The 27426-nt window shown below is 41.8% G+C and overlaps 1 protein-coding gene across 3 annotated transcripts; it reads right to left on the reverse strand.

Annotated features, from left to right (window-relative positions):
• Positions 1–12614: 12614 nt before the first annotated feature.
• Positions 12615–26948, reverse strand: LOC310762221 (cytochrome P450 2J5-like). Of its 3 annotated transcripts, none has more exons than XM_083612917.1 (9): positions 26682–26948; positions 22711–22780; positions 21171–21320; positions 20645–20805; positions 18260–18436; positions 16709–16850; positions 15522–15709; positions 14924–15065; positions 12615–14229 (listed from the first exon to the last, which is right to left on the reverse strand). In XM_083612917.1, exons 1-9 carry the CDS (start codon positions 26853–26855, stop codon positions 14039–14041), a joined length of 1395 nt encoding a protein of 464 aa, XP_083469043.1. In that variant the 5' UTR covers positions 26856–26948; the 3' UTR covers positions 12615–14038. The 3 variants fall into 3 exon arrangements, with proteins under 3 accessions (XP_083469043.1, XP_083469044.1, XP_083469045.1); XM_083612918.1 differs by lacking the exon at positions 26682–26948 and adding an exon at positions 23393–23437; XM_083612919.1 differs by lacking the exon at positions 26682–26948 and adding an exon at positions 22862–23386.
• Positions 26949–27426: the final 478 nt, after the last annotated feature.

Raw genomic sequence — 27426 nt, forward strand, 5'->3', positions numbered from 1 at the left:
CTCTCCTGCTCAGCCTTAATTTTTTCACTCTCAGCTTTAATTCTTTCTATTTCTTGTGCAGATCTAATATTTTCTAATTCCAATTTATATTCTTGTTCTAACTTCCACTTTACAAATTCTTCAGAGAATTTTGGATCTCTTGCCTCAGGTTGAATATTAGTTACATTTTCTAAACTCTGCTCTTCCCTCTGAGGATTTCCATTCTCCTCTCCTTCAGAGCTTTCATAAGTTGTTTCCCTCACAGGGTTTCTTAACTTTTTGGGTGGCATATTGTGTGAGTGAGAATTATCAGTAAATTAACAAAATAAGAGAAATTTCCTCTCAGTACTGTTCCTTCTGGTTAGGCTTCTCTCAAGACTCTGGTCCCAAAGTTCTGCTATAGGTTTTCTCCCTAACCCTTCAAGCTTCACTTCCTCTGACCACGAGCCTAAACCCTCTACCAGAACAGACTTTGAGCTCTCTTTCTCTTTGTTATCTTGGCTTTGCGGCTTATCTTGGGTATTTACAACTACACACTTGGGCTAGGTAATCACTTCACTGATTTACCCTTCCCCCTCCAGGTGTATTGTTTTCCCCAACACAGGCGTCTCTATATGATCCCGCCTCAAGCGTTTGATTTGGATCCCGCTGCTGCTGTCACTTTTGTGATGGCTAGGCGCAACAACCTAAATATCCCACCATAGGGTATTGATTGGATCCCACCGGCATATAGATGTTATCTCAACACTTGCCTACCACTTTCGTGGTCGCAGGTATTGATGTTATCCCACCGCTGTACCACCACTTCTGTGGCGATCACACAGGGTCCCCGGACGTTTGACGGTCTATTGACCCTGTGCCACCACTGCGATTGCTTTCTTCGCTGCCACCAACCCGTTTCCCTGTTGGTTTCTGTTTCCCTCACTGTGCAGCAAAATGCTTGTCACAAGACAATTGTTTACATTCCACAGTCAGAGTTACTGTTGGGTTCCCACGGGAATGGGAGACTGGATGTGAAGTACACTGGTTTCCTGCATTTCAGTGCTCTCTCGGTTCTTTGTTTCGAGAGGAGTTGCTTCTCTGCTCTCACAGAGGCAAGATGTCTGTTTGTGTGTTCTCGGTATAGTTGAGAAATAAACTTCAGTATGTAGCACAAATACCTGCTTATCCTTTCGTTGCCGGAACGCTCTGCTTGGGCTCAAGATAAGGACGAGCCTGTGCCAGCTTCAGATGGGCCGAAGCTGGTCGAAATCTAACACACGGAGTCCAGACAGTTGTTAACATCAACTAATAATCAAGTTTATTTATAGGCATGAACAAGCTTATGGTTTCAGTTAATTTTTCTTGGCAGTTTCTTAATCTTAGTTCCTTAACTGTCCTATGCGTTCCTAACAACTTCAAACTGATTATTCCAACTATCTATCTGACTCCACCTAACAATTCCTCTCATTCTCTCACCACACAACTCAACCAACCCACAGACTATTCTCCCTCCTCCTTCTTCAACTCCCAACTCTCAACTGACTTTCACACAACTCCCACTCTAACTCTAACCCCTCCTATCAGTTTCTCTCTGGCCAATCACATCACACTCATTTAACCCTTTCCTTATGACCCACCTAGGAGGCAAACGCCACAGGTGCAAACCTATTACACTCACTTGGTTATTGCTCCTGCTCCAGCAATTCCAGGAACTGTATTCATCTGGTTATGAGAGTTTATGGTTTCTACTGCAGCCTCGTTGGCATTTTATGGAACCTTTTGCCCCAGAGAATTGATGGCAAGCTGCAAGTCTGATGTCTTTGGCACTGCTTTTTGGAGATGTGATCACCTGTCAGACTCAAAGGGTTCTCTCCTCCCCCGGCAGCATCAAGGATCAAAGCAGAAACAAGAAAGTTCGTATTTTGTGGGCGTTTTATTCAGCAATTGTAGAGCTAGACAAACAGCTCCGTCTTAACTCCACAGTAACGTTGCTCACTCTGAGCCCACCCCTTCCTTCCCCAGCAACAGCCTGTGGCTCTATATGAGGCTTCAGGAGTCCATTGTCCTTGGGCCCTTTGCTCTTGAATTCTGAGTCAGCGACGAGTGCAAGCTTCTATGCTGTCCAAGGAACTCTCTGTTGGCAGTTCTCCAACTCCCCCTCCTTTGCCTAAGACAGGGGTCAGCAAACTTTTTCAGCAAGGGGCCATTCCACAGTTCCTCAGACCTTGTGGGGGACCGGAATATATTTTGGGGGGGAAATGAATGAATTCCTATGCCCCACAAATAATAATAATAATAATAATAATAATAATAATAATAATAATAATAATAATTTATTATTTATACCCCGCCCATCTGGCTGGGCTTCCCCAGCCACTCTGGACAGCTTCCAACAAAATATTAAAATACAGTAATGCATCAAACATTAAAAGCTTCCCTAAACAGGGCTGCCTTCAGATGTTTTCTAAAAGTCTGGTAGTTGTTGTTCGCTTTGACATCTGGTGGGAGGGCATTCCACAGGGTGGGTGCCACTACCGAGAAGGCCCTCTGCATGGTTCCCTGTAACCTCACTTCTCGCAGTGAGGGAACCGCCAGAAGGCCCTCGGCGCTGGATCTCAGTGTCCGGGCTGAACGATGGGAGTGGAGATGCTCCTTCAGATATACTGGACCGAGGCCCAGAGATGCATTTTAAATAAAAGGACACATTCTACTCATGTAAAAACACGCTGATTCCCGAACCATCTGCGGGCCGGATTTAGAAGGTGATTGGGCCGGATCCAGCCCCTGGGCCTTAGTTTGCCTACCCACACCCTAAGATCTCAAAACTTGGCAGCTCAGCATTCTGCTGTAAAACAATCCTGTCTCCCTCTTCTCTGGAAACTACATGGGAAGGGGGGCTGATCCCCCCACTCCCACTCCTCCTCCAAAGGAAGCAGAGGAGAAGGAGGGGCCGGTTCCCAAGCCTCTTCTGCAGTCCAGTCCCTGGCATCAGCCCACAGGGGGGTGCTACTGCATTGGAGGCAGTCTAAGACCAACCAAAGGGGTTTGGGGGCTACTGTTGAGTTAGCCAGTTTCCCACACCCTGTCTTTATAGAGTGGCAACCATTAAGGGATGCTTGTTAACTCAGCCTGCAGGCAACTTAATTCATGTTTATCAGTCCCCACTTCTGATGTATCCTTTGCTGTCTCCTGTTACATGTGCAAAGAATGTTGTTGCTGGTCTTTATGCTTTTAGCATTGCTTATTGTGGAGCTTGCATTTATTTTGCCAAAGTTTGTGTCCTTTCCTCTTCTCCTCATTTGGATGGGGCTTCCATGTTCTGAAGGAAGACTTCTTTCTTCTGATAGCTTCTTTGAATCACAGAATCATAGAATTGTAGAGTTGGAAGGGATCCAGGGGTCATTAACCCCCTGCAGTGCAGGAATCTCAGCTAAAGCATACACTTTGATGTCGCTTGTTAAGCATGCTGGCAACTTCTTTGCCCTGGTGGTACCTTTCCTGATCTCTCGTATACATTCTAGCCGAGTGTCTAATATTGTGGTTTGGGGGGGGACGACTCCCCAGCATTCTGAACATAGTATTTGGCCTTATGCCAGATCAGACCATTGGTCCAGCCAGCTCAGTTTACATGGACTGGGGGTAGATCTACACTCATGGTTTTTAACACTAAAAAAGAGAGTTGAGGAATGGTTCTGATAACCATATGGCCATATGATGTTCTTTTTGAAACGATAATAATGCATTATTAACATGTGACACCAGAGGGCGCTGCAAGGCAACCCTGTCCAGAAGCTCAGTAGACCTTGTGGAAATGAAGTGAAAGGAAACCATAGGTTTTATAATAGGTTGTTGAGACTTGTCTGTTTTTTGTTTGTTTGTGCTTGTGCTATAACCTGCATTTGGTTGACCAATAAAATATGGCGATGGTAATTATGAGCTTCTGCATGTCATGGAGAAAAAGGATAGAGAATTTGCCCTTTTCACAGCTGCAGCACACTGGGTCAACATCTTCACTGAGCTATCTACTGAGACCCTAAGGTCTTGACCCTGATCAGCCATCACCATTTCAAACCCCATGAGTGTATGTGTGAAATTAAGACTGTTTTACCCCAGCATGCATCACTTTTACACTTGTTTGCACTGAATCCCATTTCCCATTTTACCACCCATTCACTCACTTTGGAGAGGTCCTTTTGGAGCCACTCACAATCTATTTTTCTTTTAACTACATTTTGAACAATTTATATAAATCTGGAGTGGAGTTCGTAAGGTGGTTGGATAGTGTCTTGTATGCCTCCTTCTGGCAACTCCTGCTGCAAGGCTGGTGCTAAATGTATTGGTTTGGTCATTTTAAAACCACGTCAGTGAGGCCGAGAGGGAGGTCTTGTCGTCTGGGGAGCCCAGGACCTCCATACACACTACCCAGGCTTGAACAATTTAGCAGCATCAGCTAAGCTTACTCCACCCCAGATAGTTTTTTGTTCTATTCCTAGTTTTCTCAAGTTTGTTATTAAACCTTTTTTTAAAAAAAAGTATTACTATGCTTTGAAATAATTTGTAAATAACCTTCCCATTGATTCTGTCTCTATTCTGTTACATGTTCACTCAAACATGCCCATTACATATTAATTCATAATAGGCTTATTTCATCCTAATCTAATCCAAATATGGTGCTGGAGGAGACTCTTGAGAGTCCCATGGACTGCAAGAAGATCAAACCTCTCCATTCTGAAGGAAATCAGCCCTGAGTGCTCACTGGAAGGACAGATCCTGAAGCTGAGGCTCCAAGACTTTGGCCACCTCATGAAAAGAGAAGACTCCCTGGAAAAGACCCTGATGTTGGAAAAGATGGAGGGCACAAAGAGAAGGGGACAGCAGAGGACGAGATGGTTGGATAGTGTTTTCGAAGCTACCAGCATGAGTTTGACCAAACTGCGGGAGGCAGTGGAAGACAGGAGTGCCTGGCGTGCTCTGGTCCATGGGGTCACGAAGAGTCGGACACGACTAAATGACTAAACAACAACAACAATCCAAATATAAATAGTCTCTTAGAATTGACAAGGGCTTGAATATATTGCAGAAACCTCTAAAAACTAACACCCTATAGACACCTACACTGTGCAAGTATTTTAGCCTTATAAATGCACAGGCATCTTAAATATACAATTGCTCATAACTCGCTATCTAAGCACTTTTTTAGAAAACCTGCATAACATTAATTCCACACACCTTCCCATAATTTGTTGAAACTAAAATAAATTGTGTAATCCTATAACTACTCAAAGTCCTTAATTGCATATTATAATTGCAACACACACTTAGTAACACTTCTGAGCCATGACACATTACACAATCTTATAATTATACTAGACAATTCCAGAAGCTCCTTGTTCATATTTTGTTTAATATTATAACCCACACATTACATGTGATTAAATAAAATTCCAGAAACTCCTTTTTTTATTTTAACCCTCCTATTACATTAAAATTCAAATCGGAGTCCATATTATCATGGTAATCCAAATATACTGCTGATCTCCTAGTTTAACTGTATCCTGGTTTAGCTCTCCTAGTTTATCTGCATTATTCAAGCTTTCATAGAGAATCATGGAGATGGAAGAGACTTGAAGGCAGAGCTGACTCTGCCATTAGGCAGACTGAAGTGGTGGCCTTGGGCAGCAGAAGGCCACAAGGGGGCAGTCAGTGCCCCACCACTAGTGCAGAAACTGTGCTGGTATTGGTGTCAATTTCAACCAAAATTGGATGAGATCTTGCAGAGCACACAAGATCTTGTATGATTTTGGTGAGATCTCACCCAAATTAAGCAAACTTTCGCCTGAAATTCGTACTTATGTCAGTGCCATTTTTTTGCCAGTGGCAGAGGCAGCAGGACTGGCAGAGAAGTGGCACCATAATCAGCAGGTATTGGCAGCAGGGCAGGACTTGCTGTTTTGCCTCAAGCAGCGAAATGGGATGCACCACTCCTGCTTGGAGGTCGTTAAGTTCAACATCATTTGGAGAGAGAACAGGTCTGAAAATTAACAAAGATAAAACCAAGCTCCTGGTAAAAAACATGAATGATGAGAGTAAAAATAAATGACAAAATATATCAGGTCTAAAGATCGAAAAGCAGGTTAAGTATTTCGGTGTATGGTTAACAGTGAAAAATACAAATCTATATAAAGATAACTATTTGAAAACCTGGGAGGCTATGGGGTAGAATAAAACTTTCGTTGCTGGGAGGAGAGTCGACCATAAAGATGAATGTATTACCAAGAATGTTTGGGGGGTTTTTCAATCAGTACCAGTGATCGGCAAGACAGATTGCTTCAAAAAATGGCAAAAAGGTATTTCTAAATATATCTGGCAAGGGAAAAAAACAAGAATAAAATATAAAATACTGATAGACACAAAAGATGGAGGAGGTTTTTCCTTGCAGGATATGAGATTATATTAGGAAGCATCTTGTCTGTGCTGGTTGAAGAAATGGTTGCTATTGAAGAATCTGCATATTTTAGATTTGGAAGGTCATGATAATATTTTTGGTTGGCATGTTTATCTGTGGTATGAAAAAGTGAAAGTACGTAAAGGTTTTACAAACCATATACAGTGGTACCTCGGGTTACATGTGCTTCAGGTTACATATGCTTCAGGTTACAGACTCTGCTAACCCAGAAATAGTACCTCGGGTTAAGAACTTTGCTTCAGGATGAGAACAGAAATTGTGCTTCAGCGGCGCAGCAGCAGGAGGAGGCCCCATTAGCTAAAGTGGTGCTTCAGATTAAGAACAGTTTCAGGTTAAGAACGGACCTCCGGAACGAATTAAGTACTTAATCCGAGGTACCGCTGTAATTAGGAAAAAATGTATAGAATATGGGACAGATATAAAAATTTATTGGAAACTAAAACACCACTTTGACTTTCACCTTTGAAAGCCATAGCAATGGGTGGGGGGGACATGATGGAAAGTTGGGTGACTTATAGAAATTTAGTAAGAGAGGAGGGTGGAGAATTTAAATTAAAAGAGTTTAAGGATTTACCAGGAATGTTAACAACATGGTTACAATAGCATCATGAAATATTTAAAAATGATATGAAGTGGGGGTTTGGGGGACAATTATCACAATTAGAGAGAGACCTGTTAAATTGTAATGTTAAAGTAATGTCTAAAATGTATAAGATGTTATTGGAATGGGAGACAAAGGATGAACAAGTGAAATCTTCAATGATGTACTGGGCAAGAGATGTTGGTCATAATATAGAAATGGAAGCATGGGAATGATTCTGGAATACGGATATAAAATTTACAGCATGTTATGGTTTAAAAGAAAAGTATATGAAAATGCTATATAGACGGTACCTAACACCTAGTAGGTTGGCAAAAAAAATGTATAAATCAAAGTCAAATAAGTGTTGGAAATGTAAAGAGAAAGAAGGCACCTTTTTCACATGTGATGGTATTGTAATAAGTTTAAAGCTTACTGGGAAATGATATACAGTTGTAGACTGGTTCTCGAACGTAATCCATTCTGGAAGTCCATTTGACTTCTGAAAACATTCAAAAACCAAGGCGTGGCCTCCGATTGGCTGCAGGAGCTTCCTGCACTCAAGCAGAAGCCAAATTGGACGTTCAGCTTCCAAAAAACGTTCGAAAACCAGAACACTTACTTCCATTTTTTTGTGTGTTCAGGAGCCAAAACGTACGAGTACCAAGGTGTTTGAGAACCAAGGAACGACTGTATAATTAATTAAAAAACATGTTTAAGTTAACATTCATAAAGAAACAACAACAACAAAAAGAAGCTTTTCTCTTGGGAATTAGAGGATTAGAACTACCCAAGCAGTATAGAAATTGATTTATGCATGCGACTACAGTTGCAAGAATGTTATTTGCCCCAAAGCAGAAGGATAAAGAGGTCCCGATGAAAGAAAATTTGAAACAGAAAAGAATGGCGCATACAGAAATTGTGAAACTTACAGGAAGAATAAGAAATCAAGACAACAAATTTTTTAGAAAGGAATGGTAGTTGTTTATTGAATATTTATAAACAAACTGTAAACAGATCAAGACATTGACAGCACTATTTTAAAAACCTGCAGCTTTAAAAATATATATGAGATATATACTAGAATAGACATATAAAAGAATAAGTTAAGACAATTTGGTGCATGCAGGAAAGGACCGAAATAAATGAAAGGAACTGCAGAGGGGGAGGGAGTCGGAATTGAAAATGTTTAAACTTGGCAAAATATGATGTATATAAATGAAAATTATAAACTTCTTAGCATCATACATTCACCCCAAAGGCACATTCCTTCAAGCTGCAGTGGCACAAGGGAAAGAATGAGCAAGGCCTTTGGGGTAATGCAGCTTTGGTACTGAGATTTGCATCTTGGCTTGAACATGTAGGAAACTCATCTTGGGCATGCCAAAGTTGGGGACAGGTTAAACTGCTTAGATGCAGAACTGGGAGTGTGCAGGAGGAGAAAGAGGAAGGCCTGAAGAGTTCTAATAGGCAGGAAACTTGATTGAAGTCTGGGTGAGCCCCAGCTGGCAACCCAGTTAGACTAAAATACCAGTTTGGTGTAGTGATCAGATGAAGCATTTAAGAGCGTGTTTCCATGGTGAAAGTGCCACTGGCAGACAGAACTTCCGGGTTGGTGCCACTGTTTAATGGCGGATTCCCTCCGAGCTCCGGAGGGAATCGGCTCCGTAGCGTCTGGGTCTGGCCGCTGCGGCGAAGCGGGGACCCTTAAAATCACAGGCGCGGATGCCTGTGAACACAGAGACTCGGCGGGCACCATTTGCGCCCCCCCAATCCGCGACGGAGCCTTTTTAAAGGCTTCGGAACGGAGGCAGGGTAAGGCGTGGTGCTGAGAGTACTCCCTCGTCTACGGAGTGAAGCCGCAAGCCATTGACAGAGAGCGCCAACTTCTTCTAAGAGTGATTGGATCCTAAAACATCAACCCGTGAGTAATACGGAGATTGGAACTTTAAAAAATTTCTTATCTTGGATTTGGAACGAGCGGGAAGGGGCTAAAAAGGAAGTCCACCCCCCCCCCTTTGTAAACAACTTAAAGCAAAGGACTGGGCAGCTAAGGTCGAGAGAATCTGTTTCTTGCTTTTTTTTTAACTAAAGATCCTGACCTCACGGTTTGGACATTATAAGAGGATATTCTGGAGGATAAAAAGAATTTTGGGAGCTGAAACTACACCCCCCCCTAGACCCGGGAACGTCCGATGAGAAAGCCTGTTGCATGGAAGATTTTGACAGCTGTCAAGTGAGCTGCTAGTCAGCTAGTTGTCAGCTGGAAAAAGAGAACATTGTTTCTGCTGTTTTTGCTGGTTTATTCGGGATAACTTGTTGAAAATAAGGTTGATACAAAATAATTGGGCTTTTGGTTTTTGAGCTGAAAGGAAGATCAAGGAATCAAATCCCCCTAGAGGGGTAACAAGGATACTACATTACAAAAATGGCTGAAGTGTCTAAATTCCAAGCAGAATTGGACAGAGCACTGGTTCTCTTGGGAAACTTACAAGATGAGTATGATGCTTTGTCTACAGAGGTAGCGCTATTACACTGGACAGTAAACAACAGCTTGGAGTCTGATAAGGATTTGAAACAGGAAGCCTATTCAACTGAACAAATAAATGAAACCGAAAGCGTAGACACGATGGAGCAATATGTTCTTTTTGAAGAAAACGAAGGAGGAGATGGAGGTTTGCAGGAGTCAAAGGAGAGCTACAATATGAGGCCTGACATGATGATAAAAAAGGACAATAAAAACTGGATGCGGAAAGCCTGGTTTGATTGGGAATTTGGAAAATGGAGAGATCCTCTTTTGAGGAGATCTGAAGACCTGAGGATTATAAATTTGTTGAAGGTGGAAGCTGGAGCTGTGGGGACATTTGGATTAGAAAGAAATTTGAAACAAGAGTTGGAATACCCCATAGGCTTTGCTTTTGCTTTTAAGTATGGAGGACTGGCTAGAAGCAACACCGATTCTGTTGGGCCGGAGCCCCTCCGAGACCTGGGGCTTAACATCAAGGTCTATCAAAGAGACCGGCAGAAAGGAACTGAGAGAGACATAAGGGCCTCGGACCTGAGATCTCCAGGCTAAATAAATAATATAAAGACTGATGGATATTGGTTGGGGACTGGAACCGGGAGAAGGGTGGGTGGAGGTTGGGAATCTAAAGGGTACATAAGGATAATTTGCATTGCTTTGTTTGTTTTATATTTTGTTAGTGGTAAGGAAATTGGGTAAACCGTGGAAGGGAAATTTTGGTCGACCTTAGGAAAAAGGTTCAAGAATAAATTAATGAGGTATAAGTATTGATGTGTAATTTTAATAAGGTGAAATTGGTTTTTTTTTTTTCTTTTTTTTTAAACTAAGTGAGAATAAGGCTGTTAAAAATAAATGGAGGAAATGGAAAAAAGAAGTAAAGTAAAATAACAGTATGTTAGAATAAATGTTTAAGTTAAGGTGAAGAAATAAGTTAAGGACTTGCTGAATTGACAATTTAAATTGGAATACAAGAAGGGGAGGTGTGAGGAGGTCTGAGAAACAAGGTTGAGGAAAATAAATATCAGAAATTGGATGTGTTTTTTCTATCTTTTTTGTTTAGTTTCGAATATTTTGTTTATTTTTTTTGTTTTTGTTTGTTGTGTGTTTTTTGAAAATACCAATAAATATTTAATAAAAAAAAAAAAAAAAAGAAAGTGCCACTGGCAGAGTTTAAAGCCCCGACCCATGTCTAGAAAGCACAGGGCAAAAGCTAAGTGTGGATGAGCCCTCAACCATGAAAGATCACTGGGTGACTTTAGAGCAGACACTCTCAGCATAACCTATTTTGTAAAATAGCGGTCAATTGCAAAGGTGATTTGGATATTTAAGCTGGCACTTCCTACCTGAGAACCCCTTGCTATTCTATCGTATGCAACAAATAATTTTTAGGAGACGTGATCGTGGTTTATTGTATCTGCAGTGCCTGATGTTTTTATGGTTTTTATTGCTTTTCTATTTGTTCCCTTTGTGAATGATGCCATGGCCTTTGGCTAGGGCAATAAAGTTTATGATGATGATAACCTATTTTGCAAGGTTGTTGCGAGAGTAGGGTTGGAGGAGATATTTGATTCAAATTAATGCAAATTTAGAAATAATTTAAATACAAAACATCTCACTCTCCTGAAGGCATCTGTACTCTGTGGCATGTGTGCCCATTTAGTGTGCTGTCACCTGCTAGTTGCTGATGAGCAACTTCAGCTCCCTGCCCTCAGTTCCTCAGGTTATCTTTATCTGTTTAGGGAAGTTGTTAATTTTTTATTGTGTTTTTAATATTTTGTTGGGAGCCGCCCTCAAAGTGGCTGGGGAAACCCAGCCAGATGGGCGGGGTATAAATAATAAGTTATTGTTGTTGTTGTTGTTAACTGGATTTGGTTTGGAGAGCCCTTCAGAGGACTGTAAAGTAAGAGCATATGTCCACCCTGCCCTTGCTTCTTTTGCAGTTTCTGTATAAGCATGAACTTTTATCCAATTCAAAGAAAAATCCATTTTTGTGCTTTAAAAAAATATATCATTTATTTATTTATTTAGCCTTTGCTAAATAACCATGTCTACTTATCATATAGCAAAAGGTAGGGGATAATACATTTTCTATGATAATTTTTCCTCCCTAGAGAGATTGAAATTTAGTTTTGTAGGAAAGTTTTTCTAAGCAAGAAACAATGAGCAGGGGAGACATTAGTCACCAAAGAAGAAGGTAAAGTGTTCAGGCTACTATTAAGCTCCCTCAGCTGGCAACAGTGACAATTTTGGTGAGAAGAGATGTAACATCCTAGTCACTGAGATCCAAAACGTAGATAAAACAGGCGTCTACAGCCCATTCTGTTGCGAGGACTAATAATAAACTCTCTACTCATGGAGCTCTAGAACATAGATAAAATGGGTGTGAACAAGTCATTCTATTGCTGTGACTACTAACACCTCCTCAGATGTATCAGTTGGAAGCTGTTGGAGCCAGCCGTCACAAATGGCGCTGTTTAGCATAAAATAAAGACACAGAGAGCCAGCAATATTTTCATGGATGGAGGGCAGCTCATTCGAACTCCTTCTCTCCTCTCCGGTATCTTTTATTATCCTTTGTTCTCTCCTCTCTCCTGTCGCATGGCCGTTTGCCAATGTCTCACGTTACCTACATCTGGTCATGGCTTTTACCCACCCATCGCCATATAGGGTCATCACAGCCCAGAGGAAACACAACTCCATTTAAAGTCAATACATTCCAATACATTGTAAAGCTTGGAGTGCTGGTCACGAGGTCAGGGGGTCCCTGCAATTTTACAAGCCTCTGCTAAGGCTTTATGACTCCCACAGGAAGCGGAGCAAGAAAGATGATGCAACACTGGAGCATTAACGAAACGTAGGTTTCACTCTCACATCACCCAGACACAATTGCTGACTAAAGCAAAATAGGAAGAGAAGAAGAGCCCCACTGGATCAGACCAACCAGATGTCTAGGGGGCGCCCACAAGCAGGACATGAGCACAACTGCACTCTTTACACTTGGGATACATAAGCTTGGGTCGCCATTATTCCGTCCTGAGACTTCTCTCTCGATCTGGATAGTATTCAGCAAAAGTCCACAAAGCTCTCATTCATAGATTTATTGAAGAGAATCAAGGCACAAATAGAAATATTAATCATATTCCAATAGGATGAAGTTCTCTTTGGAGTTCATGGGGTTATGTAAGAACAAATGAGTTCACCCTTCTTTCTAGGTATGCAAGCAGTAGACCAGGGGTGTCCAAACTTTTTTCAAAGGGGGCCAGATTTGATGAAGTGAACATGCATGAGGGCTGACCAAAGTTGCTGAGCTTTTTTAGGATTGAAGAGATTTTTCTTGGGATTTTACACCAAAGTTCTTGAACTTTTTTAGGATTGAAGTTGTTGACCTTATTTCACGACCCCCCCCCCCAGGAAATTAACTGCCACAGGGGCTGGATTAAACCGACCAGCGGGCTGGATTAAGCCACCAGGCCAGACTTTGGACATGCCTGCACTAGACTGAAACAAAGGAAGAAGGGAGGTATTTTACCGCTCTGAGAGGCAGACCCAATAGGAACTAGAATATTGCTGTGCCTACATTTCTCAACCTGCCTTGAAGGCAGTGGGGAAGTGGGGAAAGGCACTATCTTTTCTAAAAGGGGCAGTGTTGTTATTCCTTCTACCTAATACTAATACACAGATTAATAACTGATCCTTGTGGGGCGCAGAACAGGCATAATGTTGCTGTTGTGACAGATCTGATGAACTGTGCAGTGCACCATATTACCCAGTTTCATGGAAATGGTTTTAGCTTTAATGGCCCGAGGATGTGGACAAGACTCTTGCAGCAGTTCAGCCAACTCCATGCTCTGTTGACCCTTGCCCATCATGGCTTATTCTGGCTAGCCAACAGGGGTTGGCTGGGTGGCTGAGAGTGTGGTTAATGCATCATTAGACAAGAAAGGTAATGGTGTGACTACTTAAAAGGGGGGTCTACAAGAACTACTGCCTAGTCACTACTACCCCTTTTGGAGGCAACGTGCTTGATTCTGATGCCAAACCATTCACATCGATAATCAACAAAGTTGTGTCCTGTTTGATCCCGATATATACTTATTGTCCCGTCCAGTTATTTGTTGCTACTGCAACAATGGGGTCACAGGGCTTTGGCCTGCAAACTCTACTACTGATATCTTTTAGGATGTAATTCATCACCTAAGAGAGCATATGCAATCTCCTACGAGCTGATAAAATAAACCATAGCAGCAATTTTATTCAATAAATAAGCATTCCTTATGTTCTTTGAAAAGCACAAACTGATAAACATCTGGTTTTAAACATCACAAGAAATCTGTACTGAGTACTTGTGTATGAACAGCAAACAAAGAAGAACTGTATTCGGCAACAGAAATTGATTTAGCGATGTATTATATTGTAGGTCTAATGCAACTTTTGATAGAAGTTCCACCTCAGAGCAGAACCGATAAATTTATGGGAATAAATAGGCTGCTCAAACTGTGTTGATAGTTTATGATGCCCTGCTGCGAGGAATGGCAACGAGTTTATAAGAATGGGGATAGGTTGTCAGTCCCACTTTGTGCTGTTCACTGGATTTTTTCACACCACTTGGCAGCTGGAAGATGAACACCCTCAACAAATTGCTGAAGAAAATGAAGAGCTCAATTCTTGCAAGCTGCTCCTCCAAGCACACAGAATCCACTGTGGAAGAAAGAAAGGAAAGGCAAGAAATGAGTATTACCTATGGAGCCTTATTCTCCAGGTACATCTACCATAGACAACAACTAGTTTTGACTCTGGGTAGGGAACACAGGTTGGGAGGTGAAGCTCCTTTGCCACTACCCAAAGTGTTCCATCAGCAGCTCCCCTTGTTGTTATAACTCCTGCTATCTCCACACCTCCTTTTTCAACTTTGGGCTGCAATGGCGGGGGGGAGAGGCTTGCTTTGGCCCACAAACTCATAGAATCATAGACTTGGAAGGGACCACGAGGATCGTCTAATCCAACCTTCATGCAATGCAGGAATCTTTTGCCCAACACGTGGCTCAAACAAATGACCCTAAGATTAAGAATCTCACGATCTACAGACTGAGCTTTCAACCAGTAACTAACGAACCCCTAGTGTATAGAAATGTGAAAGCAAATCTATATTGATAAGCTGGTAAACTTGAGGCCTGAAAGCACTATGAGTAAAGACTCATAAGAGTAATTCAGTGCCCAACGATCATGAGCAGTATGACCCCAACACTATGAGCAGCAAATAATCATGTATTCTTTGGAAATAAAAACCTTACAGAAGCATCTGCCTCTCTGAAACAACCCAGCAACTATAATAATAATAATAATAATAATAATAATAATAATAATAATAATAATAAATCACTGCTACATTTACCTGAACCAAATAGCAGAAATTCTCCCCTGGCCACAAAATTCCCATCCTTGTCCAAAAAATGATTTGGGTTGAATTCTTCAGGGGTCTTCCATTGCTTATTATCAAGAACAGCAGAGTTCAGATCTGGGTTAATAAAAGTTCCCTGAAATGAATGAAAATTGACTTAGAATGCATCCAGACCAGCGCTATTCAGGTTGTCCCTCGTTCCCAGTACAAATCTTTGCGCACTTCTTATATGCCCAAGCTTCATCTGAGTGGTAATAAAAAGCATATTCAGAATAAACTGAAAACACATTATTCGCTGTTCTGTTTCAAATCCTCATTCTTGAATCTGGCACAGATGCTATGGCCATCAGTGGAACCAAATGAAGAGAGTTCGGTGTTAAGGCACTGTTCATGCAGTTATTCTTTTGAAGAATATGGGGCAGGGCAGGGAGAGAGTTATTTTAAAAAGAATATTAACCCTGGGTCACTGCAATACCTTTTTCAGGGGAAGGGATATTGAATTGCTTGCCCTTCAGTCTATGCTCTACACAGAAGCTTCTGCATTGCTCCTTACTCATGGAATATGGAGTACAACCGTATCAATTTTCCTTACCCTGGGCATGAGAAATCCAAAGATGTTCACATCCTTTGCACATTGCCTGATGATCTTGAATAAGGAGGCATATTTTAAGCGTTGGATCTCGTGAATCACAGCACTGGTGAATGGCATTTTCTTCCAATCTTGATAGCAGACTGACCGAGAGGAACCCAAAACACCTTCCACCTCCTTGTGGACTTTCTCTGATGAAAATGGTGGGAATGGAAGCTTTATTCTGGATGCTTTGCTAATATTGCCTGAAATTGTGCTCTCTTTTTTGTATTGCTTCTAACAATTACATTAAAGAAACCTGAAAGGCAGTTGAGCTACGGGGTGAAGTGGAAAATCCAGGCATTTTAAAGGAAACTCAGTGGTGCTGAAATACACTTCAAAATATGGTTGTGTTCCTATGGACATCAGTTCCCTGTAGATGCAGTTGGATTCCACTTGGACAGAACTGACTATAGATAAAACAGGGTTTTTTTTACATACAGTCCAAAGCTTGGAGAAACTGGAACCATCTCATTTTCACAATTCCTTTAGTCAGAAATAGAAATGGAAGTTGGAAACTAGTGGGAGATTCTGCTACAGGGTGTGGGGTTGAAGGGGGAGAGAGAGAGAGCTTGAGTCAGGAAAACAGAAGAGTAAACTATCCTGAGTAAAGTGGAGAGAGTTTTTTTCCCCATTATCCCAAATCAATGGGCATAGGAGCTGGTCTGTCTGTGTTATGTACTAAGCTTGGATCCTAGAACAATAGGCAGGTAGGATCCTAGAATGCAACAACTGATTGGCCTGCAGGAGAAGACCAATCAGGCTCCAGGAGGGAAGCAGAATCAGTCAATCAGATGGGACTCATTGTGTAATTAATGTATATAAAAGCCTGAGATTTGGGGGGAAACTCGGTCACCGTTTTACAAGCTGCAATAAAGAGCATGAAATCACTGCAGGACTCCAAATATATTTCAGTCTGGAAACTCCAGAACCAGGGAAATTGCAGGGGACCTGGCAAAAAGGAAATCTGAGCTATCCCTCTTGTTTGTACCTGTTGGCCTGTTGGTTCACTGTTAAGATTCTTAACTCAGCTGTTTCTCCATACAGACGGTTGAAAGTAGATAGAATCTTGTCATTTTTCTTCATATTTCATAAGGCCTCACACCCTTAACCAAAACATTGCTGCATGAAAGGCATCGCACAGGACTCACCTTGGATATCTGGATGAGTTGCCATGAGGAGCAGTGCCCACTGCAGAGTAGTAGCGGTTGTCTCTGTCCCTGCTATAAAGAGGTCAAGTATACACTGGGCCAGGTTCTCTGCATTATAGACAGAGTTGGGGTCACCTTGGCTCTGTTGATGGCAGTAGAAAGATGAAAGATTATTTGTAACAAATTGCATCCTGGCCATCCCAGCATGACAGGTGAGCATGAAGAAATCCTTGCATGCAGTTCTGTACCTTCATTAGTAATCCTACACTGACATTGAAGGGGTGGGTGGGTTAAAAAAAGGACATCTCGGGCATCCTTCTAAAACAGCAGACAGCAAAGCAGCAGTTCTTCCCAAACATTTTGAGATTATGAGGTAGTAAGTGTGTAGTAGATTCATGCATATCAAATCTGGGTTGCTGAGGATCTTTATGCACACAACCCCCCCCCCCCCAGTGTGCTGGGGAAACAGGGTCTTCTTTTTGCAGAGCCATGGAACAGAATGGAAGCAGGAAAAATGAAATTTCTTGTGTTTTAGATTAGTTCCTTGTAAGGTTAAGACATCAGTGTTTTATTCTCAAACCCTTTTCTCTGGTTTTGCCTGAACAAACTTTCGATTTGGATCCCCCTGGACCCTATAAAGTGGATTCTGGGATCTATTTTTCTCAACTTTCCCACTGAGCCCACAGAAACCTGTACCTATGGAGCTCTGCTTAAAGATCTTTCCTCCCTTTAAATTTTTTAGAACTGGTGGGAGTTCTAAGTGGAATTTGAGTTAAATAATAGTTAAATTTGCCACTGTTTCTCATTTTCTCAACCTTAAGTTTGGTTCTCCACATTTCCTTACTAGTTTGCAAATTTCTTTTTTAAAAAAAGTTCACATGAAATTCCATCAGCATCTTAGTGCTAATTTCTCTTAATAAATAAGTGTAATTTTGCCTAATGTGCACTTTTCTGACATTCCCCCCCCGCACACACACTAATATATACATTTATATGCTCACTATCCTACTACATGCATTTTTGTACACATTATTTTGCTGAAGAACTGCACTGTAAGATTCAGAGAAGTGTTGATTTTGAAGTAGGCTGCATTTCAGTTCGCTTAAACCAAGCATAAAAGCCATGCTTTTATGCAAACGGAATCAAATTTCACCCCCATCCCTAAAGGGAAAGTCAAAATTGTAAGAAATAAATTCACATAATCAGGGTGAATAAAAAACATTATCTTTTCTGCAATCTCAGAACATGTTTTAATTTGGAAAGGAGACTAATCTTTAGTCATTTAAATAGCATAATTACACAAAGTATGTATTTGAATGCCCTTGACCATTCAAGCATATTTGCCATCAAACATACAAAAATATTTCTTTTCCCATTATTTTCAGTGCATGCACATGTGGGGTTTGTAATCCACTTTACTAGCTAACAATAATCTCTGGGAAGTGCCATTGAGGGGGGACTGAATGCAAATATTATCAGCAACCCAGAAAATCCTGGTGGTTGCCTTACAATCCTTGCAGGGAATTGTTCACATATAAAACAGATACTTACTTTCTCCATTTGAAGTAGATAGAAATCAGTGAAATCCTGTGGCTCACGTAGGAGATGATGTTCTTCATGCTTCTTCATCTCCTCCTTTGCAAATAAAAGCACAAACTCCCTAGAGGACAGAGCCTTCTTGTGTGGCCCTGGAAGACGCTTCAGGATCCAAGGGAACATTTCATAGAGCTTCAAGGGAAGTAAAAACAAAAGCCAGTAATTACCATGAAGAAGCCCAGTAACATGTCCCATGACCCAACTTCTTTTGGATGCCTATTTGGTATCATGGTTGAGATCAGCCTTTCCTAACCTGCTGGCATCCTGGTATCTTGGAGCTCAGTGAGTGAAACACCTTTTTCTGATTCCCATATCCACTAGTTTACTCTAGTAGAAGTTGTAAATGAAAATTTGACATCGTAACAAATCACCCTATCCCATATTTCTGGTACAATAGTAGTTGTGGGAACACTGGTATTTGTGGCTTTCCCAAAACATGCAAATTATATTTATTAATAATATATAAGAGCAGAATTTTATTCTACACGATTCCCATTGCATTTGGGCAGTACCAGCACTAACCCATAATATCTTTATGGCTGTCTAACGAACATACAGAGAACCTAATCCATTTACTCTGGATTAATCAGGATTATGAGGATGTAGGGCTGCCTAATATGGAAGGTATCACAGCTTCCCTCCCTACCAGCAATCTTGATGCCCATCTTCCACCTCCAAGGGAAGAGAGTCAATGGAGTACTATCCATTTCCTAATCTCTGGGTGAGGAACACACTGCAGAATGTGATGTTATCCTTCTCCTTTTATCACTTTCCCAGAAGTTCACCTGCAGTATTGCAAAGCAATAAACTTGGTTTAGCAGATGGAGGAGGATGACATTACTTTTGGGGATGTCTCCTCCGCACTAAAGACAGGCGAGGCCTCTGGATGCACCATGGCATTTCTTGTCTCTGAGCTCCTCCCATCAGTCATTCTTCCTCTGGTCACTGCTGTGGATACATGACCTGACGGTCTCCAAGCACTGTGGTCATCTGCAAGGGATTCCTACAAAGGGTGTGTGTGAGACTGATGTTGCTAGCCTTCATGTCTGATGTTTGAAAATATCTTTGTAGCACAAAGTTGGTCTGCCAGATGGCCTGGTGCCTGAAGCCAGCTCCCCACAGAGCACGTCCCTAGGGATTCTGCCATCTACGTACATGACCAAGCCAGTATAGACATCACCAAGACAGGAGTGCAAGCATGCTGGGAATGTGGTCTTCAGATGCAGAGTATGTGTTGTTGTTGTTTAGTCGTTTAGTCGTTTAGTCGTATCCAGCTCTTCATGACCCCATGGACCAAAGCACGCCAGGCACTCCTGTCTTCCACTGCCTCCCACAGTTTGGTCAAACTCATGTTCGTAGCTTCGAGAACACTGTCCAACCATCTCGTCCTCTGTCGTCCCCTTCTCCTTGTGCCCTCAATCTTTCTCAACATCAGGGTCTTTTCCAGGGAGTCTTCTCTTCTCATGAGGTGAAGTATTGGAGCCTCAGCTTCAGGATCTGTCCTTCCAGTGAGCACTATTCAATATTTATTAAATATTTAATATTAAATATGTATTTAAAATATTTATTATATATTTATATTAAAATATTTATTAATCAATATTTATTCTTGCCATCTCATTTTTGACCACATCCAGCTAACCAAGGTTCATGGTTCTTACATTCTAGGTTCCTATGCAATATTTTTCTTTAAAGCATTGGACTTTCCTTTCACTTCCAGACCTATCCGCAACTGAGCGTCCTTTCGGCTTTGGCCCAGCCGCTTCATCAGCTCTGAATCTACTTGTAGTCCTCTGCTCTTCCTCAGTAGCATGTTGGATGCCTTCTGACCTGAGGGGCTCATCTTCCAGCGTCATAACTTTTATACGCCTGTTGTCTTTGTCCATTGAGTTTTCTTGGCAGGAATACTGGAGTGGCTTGCCGGTTCCTACTACAGGTGGATCACGTTTGGTCAAAACTTTCCACTATGACCTGTCCATCTTGGGTGCCCTGCTCGGCATAGCTCATAGCTTCTTTGTGTTGTTCAAGCCCCTTCGCCACGGCAAGGCAGTGATCCATGAAGGAGAAAATGGAATGCGTATGTAGCCTAAGAATGATCATTAGTTAAAATTAACCCCATCTTTCCTTGAAAGAACCTAGTGTATGGCTCTCCACTTTTTTCATAATATCTCTGTGAAATGGGTTAGACTGATGAATAGTGTTTGCCCCAAGGCTGAAGGGGCATTTCAGGTCAGGTTCCCTTCATCTGTGACCAACCACAGTGTCTCTCTGAATGCTAGCAGGAGGCTAGGGCTCTGGGGACACCTGTGTGACTCAGCTGGAAAGAAAAAGTCTACTTACAGCATAAATGAAGCTACCTCCACATTTTAAGGCAAGATCAATAGCTTCAGTGAGCTTCTGGAAATTTTCATCTTCAGCACAATACCGATGTCCAAAAGCCATAGCGCATACCACATTGCACACTGAATTAGTGATGGGTAACAAAGGGTCGAATGGCTGCCCTGAAAGTGAAGATTTTTGCAGCTATATGAAGTGAAGACATCAATCTTGTTCTCATGATAATACTAAGAGTAAAATTTCATAGTGGGACTAAAGAAGCAATTTTCTTAACATATTAAAAAGCAACTAAAATGCATCTCATTCTGCTCCAAAATATGCATAGATTGCAAAGGAAACAAAGCAAAACCTGGAGACTAAGATATCTGCAAGCATTGTCATTTTTATGATTATTATAATCATGCTAGTCATTTTAATGGTTCTTTTAATGGTTTTATATTGCTGTACACTGCCCTGACACTTTTTGTGAGGGTGGTATTAATATAAATATTCATATGAACAAATAAAATCATCTAGTAGTATCACATACCTTTTACATGGGCAAAGGTACCCACAAGCTGATGGGCCTCCTCTTTTATATAGTGCTCCAACCCTTGCTTCCTCATCGCCAGCTTCTTCATAACAGACTGCCCAATCTGTCTCTGTTGCTTCCAGATGCGTTCATTGGAAAATACAAGATCTGAACCATTAAAAGTATTGTATGAAATGCCTCTTAGAGATACTATATTCAAGCCAACTATTCACGGAATACAAAGACCCAAAACTCTCTGTCATTTGTGGAGACTATGGTTAGCAAAGTTTATGGCATAAGGACTAGCTGTTCTAAACAAAGTAGATACAGTACTCAGCTGCACCTTTGAACACTTGGTTTCTGCTGTCAATGTCTACCATCAAGGCTGTAACATTCACCTGTGGGGATTCACCTGGCTTTCGTTTTGAAATTATAATTTGGAAAGCATGCATCTGGTGATGACTGTAGCGTCACTTGCAGGATTCTCACCCTAGCTGCACTTGACTTGCAAGTTACGAAAGTAACTATTGGACCTTGTCTCGTCACTGGAAACCCAAGGATCTTAGGGGGCACTGTGTCTTCCCCCAGCCCTGGTTTCTTTGGCAGCTATAGATGTTCCTCAAACAAGACTAGCCACAGAAATGCATGCTCTGATAACCTCCTGTTTGGATCACTGCAGTGAGATCTGCTTGGGAACTGCAGCTAGTGAAATAGGCAGCTTGGCTAGGAGTCACTATATTAATAATTTTTTATAAATTATAATAAATTATATAAATTATAATAAACTAGTCAGAGCCATGTTACATCTGTTGTGAAAGAATTGCATCAGCTACCGAAACATATCTGATCCAAAAGCCAGGTGTTACGAATAATCTAGAAAGCATTGAATAATCTAGAGACCTTTCTCTGTATAGTCCTGCCCTTGAATTAAGACCTCCTGGGGAGCCATCCTCAGTATTCCACCCAAAGGTACGATACCTTTGGAAATAAGGCATGGGTGGGCTTTCTGTGTGTTGGCGCTCGAGATCCTCAGCTCCCTAGCCCATGAAATTCAACTCCCTTTTGTGTTGCTCTCATTCAGATGCCAGTAGAAAACATGGCTTTTTGTGAAGGCTTTTGGTAACTAATATTCAGCTGAGAGATGTTCGAGATTTTGGGCTGTGGGTTATTATTTTTGTTGTTTAATTGATATTGTAGCTGATTATGACCTGCCCTGAGATCTTCTGATTATAGGTGGAATATAAACAAAAAAACAACCCTTCAGTTGTTAGGGATTCTATCACAGGACTGGCTTAAGGAAGCATTTCCCAACTTGTAGGTCATGACCCACTTTTGTATTTGGGTCATGCCTTTACAAATGAACCCCAAATAATTACTTTTAATATTTAACAGGTATAATGACTACTACTTATACCTTGCAATTAAACCTCTTACGACCTTCAACAGAACACTGGAAAGGCTCAGGTCTTACATTTTAACACTTGGGAACTGCTCTCTTAAGATGTCTCTGGAGAGAAGACCAGTAGAAAAAGAACCCTTCTTCCTTGGAACAACTTACCCTTTTCATTTGCTACAGCTCTAAGGAAAGGCATCACAGGTCGCTCCGTGTTTCCATTTTGTTTTGTCCGCTGCCATTTGGATCAAAAGAGAGGAGAGACATTAGTCACACAGTTCTTTCAGGTTAATTTGTGAACTTCAGGTTCTCTCACCTAGTCTGTGTCTTCTGGTTATATCCAGTTCTCTTTATTCATGGCACCAAAGTAGGATACATAATGGTAATCTGATTTTTGATACAGTGCATATCCATGCATGCTTGTAGGCCTGTTCCATCATACTCTTGCAAGGTTATTGTCAGTTTCTGCATGGCTTTATTCAAAAAGCAAAGGCTCTTCCATGGACAACTGCCCCAAGTTTTCATATCCTTATTGTGTCTGCTAACCAGCTAGTCTGTTAATGTGGGCTGGGTGTTTTTAACTGGAAGGCAGAATAAGATGAAACGGTGGGAAAATTCATGTTTGGTGGTGGTTGTTTTTAACAAATTCAGATCATACCTTTCTAAAGCAGATTTGCCGCAAAGGTCAAAATATATGGCAATGATTTGTATTTGTTTAATTTGCACAAGTAGGCAAATAGTAGATTGGGAAGTGGAAATCAAATCAAATCAAACTGTGATCCAATCTAAATCTGGCACACTCCTATTAGTTATAACAACAACAACAACAACAACAACAACAACACACTGATGATTCCAGTTCTGGATGTCCTGCCATCTCATCCAATGGAAATGGAAATAAAACCAGAAGGAAGAATGATTGCAGCAACATTCAGGGTTACAGCAAATTACAAGTTGTTCCAGTTGGAGCTGCTCACAAAGAATGTAGTTGCTCCCATAGCATTAAAAGACACAGCAAAATGAAGGGATATACCAGTAATCAATTAGCTTCAGTTGTGCCCGGGCTTGAAATCTAACTTGGAATATGAGCATTGTCTCACTTGGCATGGAGTATCACCTCCAACTTCTCAATTCAGCTTCAGTCTGTTTGACCTCATCCCTTCACCCAGGGCTTCCAGAGATTGTTTGAGAACGAGGCAGCCACACCTAAGTGCTTCAAATCTGGAGGCGACGTAGACAGCCACTCTTCTTTTTGCCTGGCCCCACTGGCCCCACTTTTGCCTGATCCATCCAGCCACTCCTATCTATCACCACCTGTATACCTGGACTGCTAGTAAGTCGTGAAGTTGTCTGGCTGCTCTTTAAATAATTTGAATTTCCCCTCCATCCCTAATCATCACATTCCCCTTCTTTTGATAACAAGACATTCCTCTGTGGGCTGCTGGCCATTTCCCCACATTTCCCCCTTCAAACCACTGTTTTGTACAAGCCTGGTATATCAGAAAACTATCTCAGGGGGTGGAAAACTGTCTGTGTACACACAGGTGAACAAATCCATGTGCGCATGCCCACAATGGACCTCAGGTTTCCAGAACTGAAGGAGGGTGGGCTACTGGTGGGGTCAAGCGAGACACACACTGCTTTTTAGCATACTGTTTTGCGCAAGTCTGATATATCAGAAAACTTGCATCTCCTGCCCCCCCCCCTTCATAAAAAAGGTCTGTGCACAGGTAATCAGCTACCTGCATACATGCCTAAAAGGGAACTCAGGTTTCTAGAATTCAGGGAGGGTGGGGAAGTACTAACTGAGGGGAGGGAACAACAACATACAGTGTGAATATATTCATTAAGAAGAGCTTGTGAGCTGTGCCAGAGGATCTGCTGAAAGGAGAAGTATGAAGACTTGGTTTGATGGCATAGCAGCATCTAGGGTATACTTTATCATGCATAAAGTGATGTTGCAAACAGATGGGACAGCACCCAGAGATGCCTCTGCCATCTACTTTGGTAACACATTTGATGTTTCAGCCAGCTGTGTGGTAGGTTTCTAATGGGTGTGCCTGGTAACATCACTAACTGGTAATCCATCTCCCTTTGGGGCCAACTGCTAGCAGCTGCTTGAGTAATCTGGTGCAGCAACATTTTGAAACAGATAAATGCATCAGCACATGTGGTTATGAGCTAATATGCCTCCTAGCTGGAAGTTAAATGGAACACATTGTTGTGGCTCCACTGGATATGCTTCTGAGCTGAAACAAACACACTGATCACTCGCTGCCGATAAATTGCTTAGCTTTTTTCTTCCCTCTTCTGAGTTTTCTGAGCCACTCTCATTGTACAACCTCATGTGACTGACCGAACCCAAAGGGTGCTCATCAATGGTTCCTCTTCATCCTGGAGAAGAGTGACTAGTGGGGTGCCACAGGGTTCTGTCTTGGGCCCGGTCTTATTCAACATCTTTATCAACGACTTGGATGATGGACTCAAGGGCATCCTGATCAAATTTGCAGATGACACCAAACTGGGAGGGGTGGCTAACACCCCAGAGGACAGGATCACACTTCAAAACGACCTTGACAGATTAGAGAACTGGGCCAAAACAAACAAGATGAATTTTAACAGGGAGAAATGTAAAGTATTGCACTTGGGCAAAAAAAATGAGAGGCACAAATACAAGATGGGTGACACCTGGCTTGAGAGCAGTACATGTGAAAAGGATCTAGGAGTCTTGGTTGACCACAAACTTGACATGAGCCAACAGTGTGACGCGGCAGCTAAAAAAGCCAATGCAATTCTGGGCTGCATCAATAGGAGTATAGCATCTAGATCAAGGGAAGTAATAGTGCCACTGTATTCTGCTCTGGTCAGACCTCACCTGGAGTACTGTGTCCAGTTCTGGGCACCACAGTTCAAGAAGGACACTGACAAACTGGAACGTGTCCAGAGGAGGGCAACCAAAATGGTCAAAGGCCTGGAAACGATGCCTTATGAGGAACGGCTAAGGGAGCTGGGCATGTTTAGCCTGGAGAAGAGGTGGTTAAGGGGTGATATGATAGCCATGTTCAAATATATAAAAGGATGTCACATAGAGGAGGGAGAAAGGTTGTTTTCTGCTGCTCCAGAGAAGCGGACACGGAGCAATGGATCCAAACTAGAAGAAAGAAGATTCCACCTAAACATTAGGAAGAACTTCCTGACAGTAAGAGCTGTTCGACAGTGGAATTTGCTGCCAAGGAGTGTGGTGGAGTCTCCTTCTTTGGAGGTCTTTAAGCAGAGGCTTGACAACCATATGTCAGGAGTGCTCTGATGGTGTTTCCTGCTTGGCAGGGGGTTGGACTCGATGGCCATTGTGGTCTCTTCCAACTCTATGATTCTATGATTCTATGATTCTATGTTTCAATCCTAGCATGCCTACATAGCTAACCTTTCCTGTACCTTTAAATTTTTTGAGCAAGAGGGGGTTTGCCCATTTGGCATTGGTCATTCATACTGTGAATCGGATTTTAAAGTACCAGTATTTGCGCATTTCACTTTTTATCTGGGCAGCTGAAAAAAGAAGAAGCCTATTTATTCTCCAGTCTGAACTAAGCTATCAGATTTTCTGTCCCTGAATCTACCCACAAGTGTGTGAGAGTGCACTGGCCTCTGAAGACACTTCAGAGGTCTTTCTGTAACTCAAAGATGCTAACAAGAAGTCAGTTCTTGAGTGTGCCAGACACTTTCAAAATGCCTTTCAGGTTAAATTCGTTAGAGTACCCAGCCCTGGCGAGATGCTTTTCTTTGATGACTTTCCAATGGGCAGAGTGCTGGACTGGGATTGGGAAGAAGCAGGTAGAAAGCACAATTCTGCCCCAGAGCTCACTGAGTAACCTTGGGCTAGTCTCTAGCTCTCAGCCCAACCACAGGGTTGGTGTGAAAATAACATGAGTGCTTAAACTAACTGCCTTTGAACATCCGCCACGTCCCGGAAGACTGCACCCTTAGTCTCCTAGATATTACATACTGATTTCCCATGTACAATTCATGCCAGAAGATTTCACAAAGACCATAGTTAACCACAGTTACCACGAGAAGAAAATAATTCATGCTTCGCTTCATGAATTCTCCTTCTCAGCCAATTATTTAGAAAGAAGTACCTTAGTGAATGTCTCTTGATAGAGCCTGATCGCAGTCCGCCACATGCTTCCAATGGCAGGAAGTGGAAGGGGCCCTGGAGGGAAGTGTCTGCGTGACCACCAGAGCTGTTTCAGGAAGTACAGAATCAAAAGACCCACCAGCAGAGCAATCAAAAATAATCGTATGCCAAACATTTTCCTGCCTTCTCTCTCTCACTCTGTCACTTGTCTCCGTCTAGCACTTCTGGCTGTGTAGGATGCTCCTTCTCTGTTGGCTTTTAATTTACACAGACATATACTTGCAACACCCTTTTATATAGGACAATAAGGCTAATGGTCTGAGACCATATAATAATAGTTTTGGAATGAAGCCTTCCAGGGATTAATTCAATGTGAACCATTTATTTTTATTGCACCACCAGTATGATTAATTATAGTATGTGGAACTGTAATAATTGAAGGGAAGAGAATAACATGAAAGGTTGTCATCAGCCAACTGTGGGCTACCACGGGGCCAAATTTGTGCAGGAATATTCTGAAATTTTTATTATGTTTATAAAGTATATATGATGTTTCTATAAAGTATATATGAGGTCTTTGCATTCAACGTTATAAACTATATTCCAACTCACAGATGTAAATTTCGGGGGGGGGGGAGGCTGCAAATCCACCCTTGAATTTCTCTCAGGGAGCTCAGCCCCACCCCCAGGCAGCAGCTACTAAGAAGCATACTACTAAGTGTGCACGAAAGCTCATACCAATAACA

This window comes from Podarcis filfolensis (assembly GCF_964270895.1).
Source record: "Podarcis filfolensis genome assembly, chromosome: 5".
Lineage (NCBI taxonomy): Eukaryota > Metazoa > Chordata > Lepidosauria > Squamata > Lacertidae > Podarcis > Podarcis filfolensis.

What these genes read in the sequence shown, in the direction of transcription:
- LOC310762221 (XM_083612917.1), bottom strand. Translation starts at nt 26,855, where the DNA reads ATGTTTGGCATACGATTATTTTTGATTGCTCTGCTGGTGGGTCTTTTG. An exon ending in GAGGTAGCTTCATTTATGCT is followed by an intron (nt 18,437 to 20,644) that starts GTAAGTAGACTT and finishes CTTCCCTTGAAG; the next exon opens with CTCTATGAAATGTTCCCTTG. An exon ending in TTGGATTTCTCATGCCCAGG is followed by an intron (nt 15,066 to 15,521) that starts GTAAGGAAAATT and finishes CATTCATTTCAG; the next exon opens with GGAACTTTTATTAACCCAGA.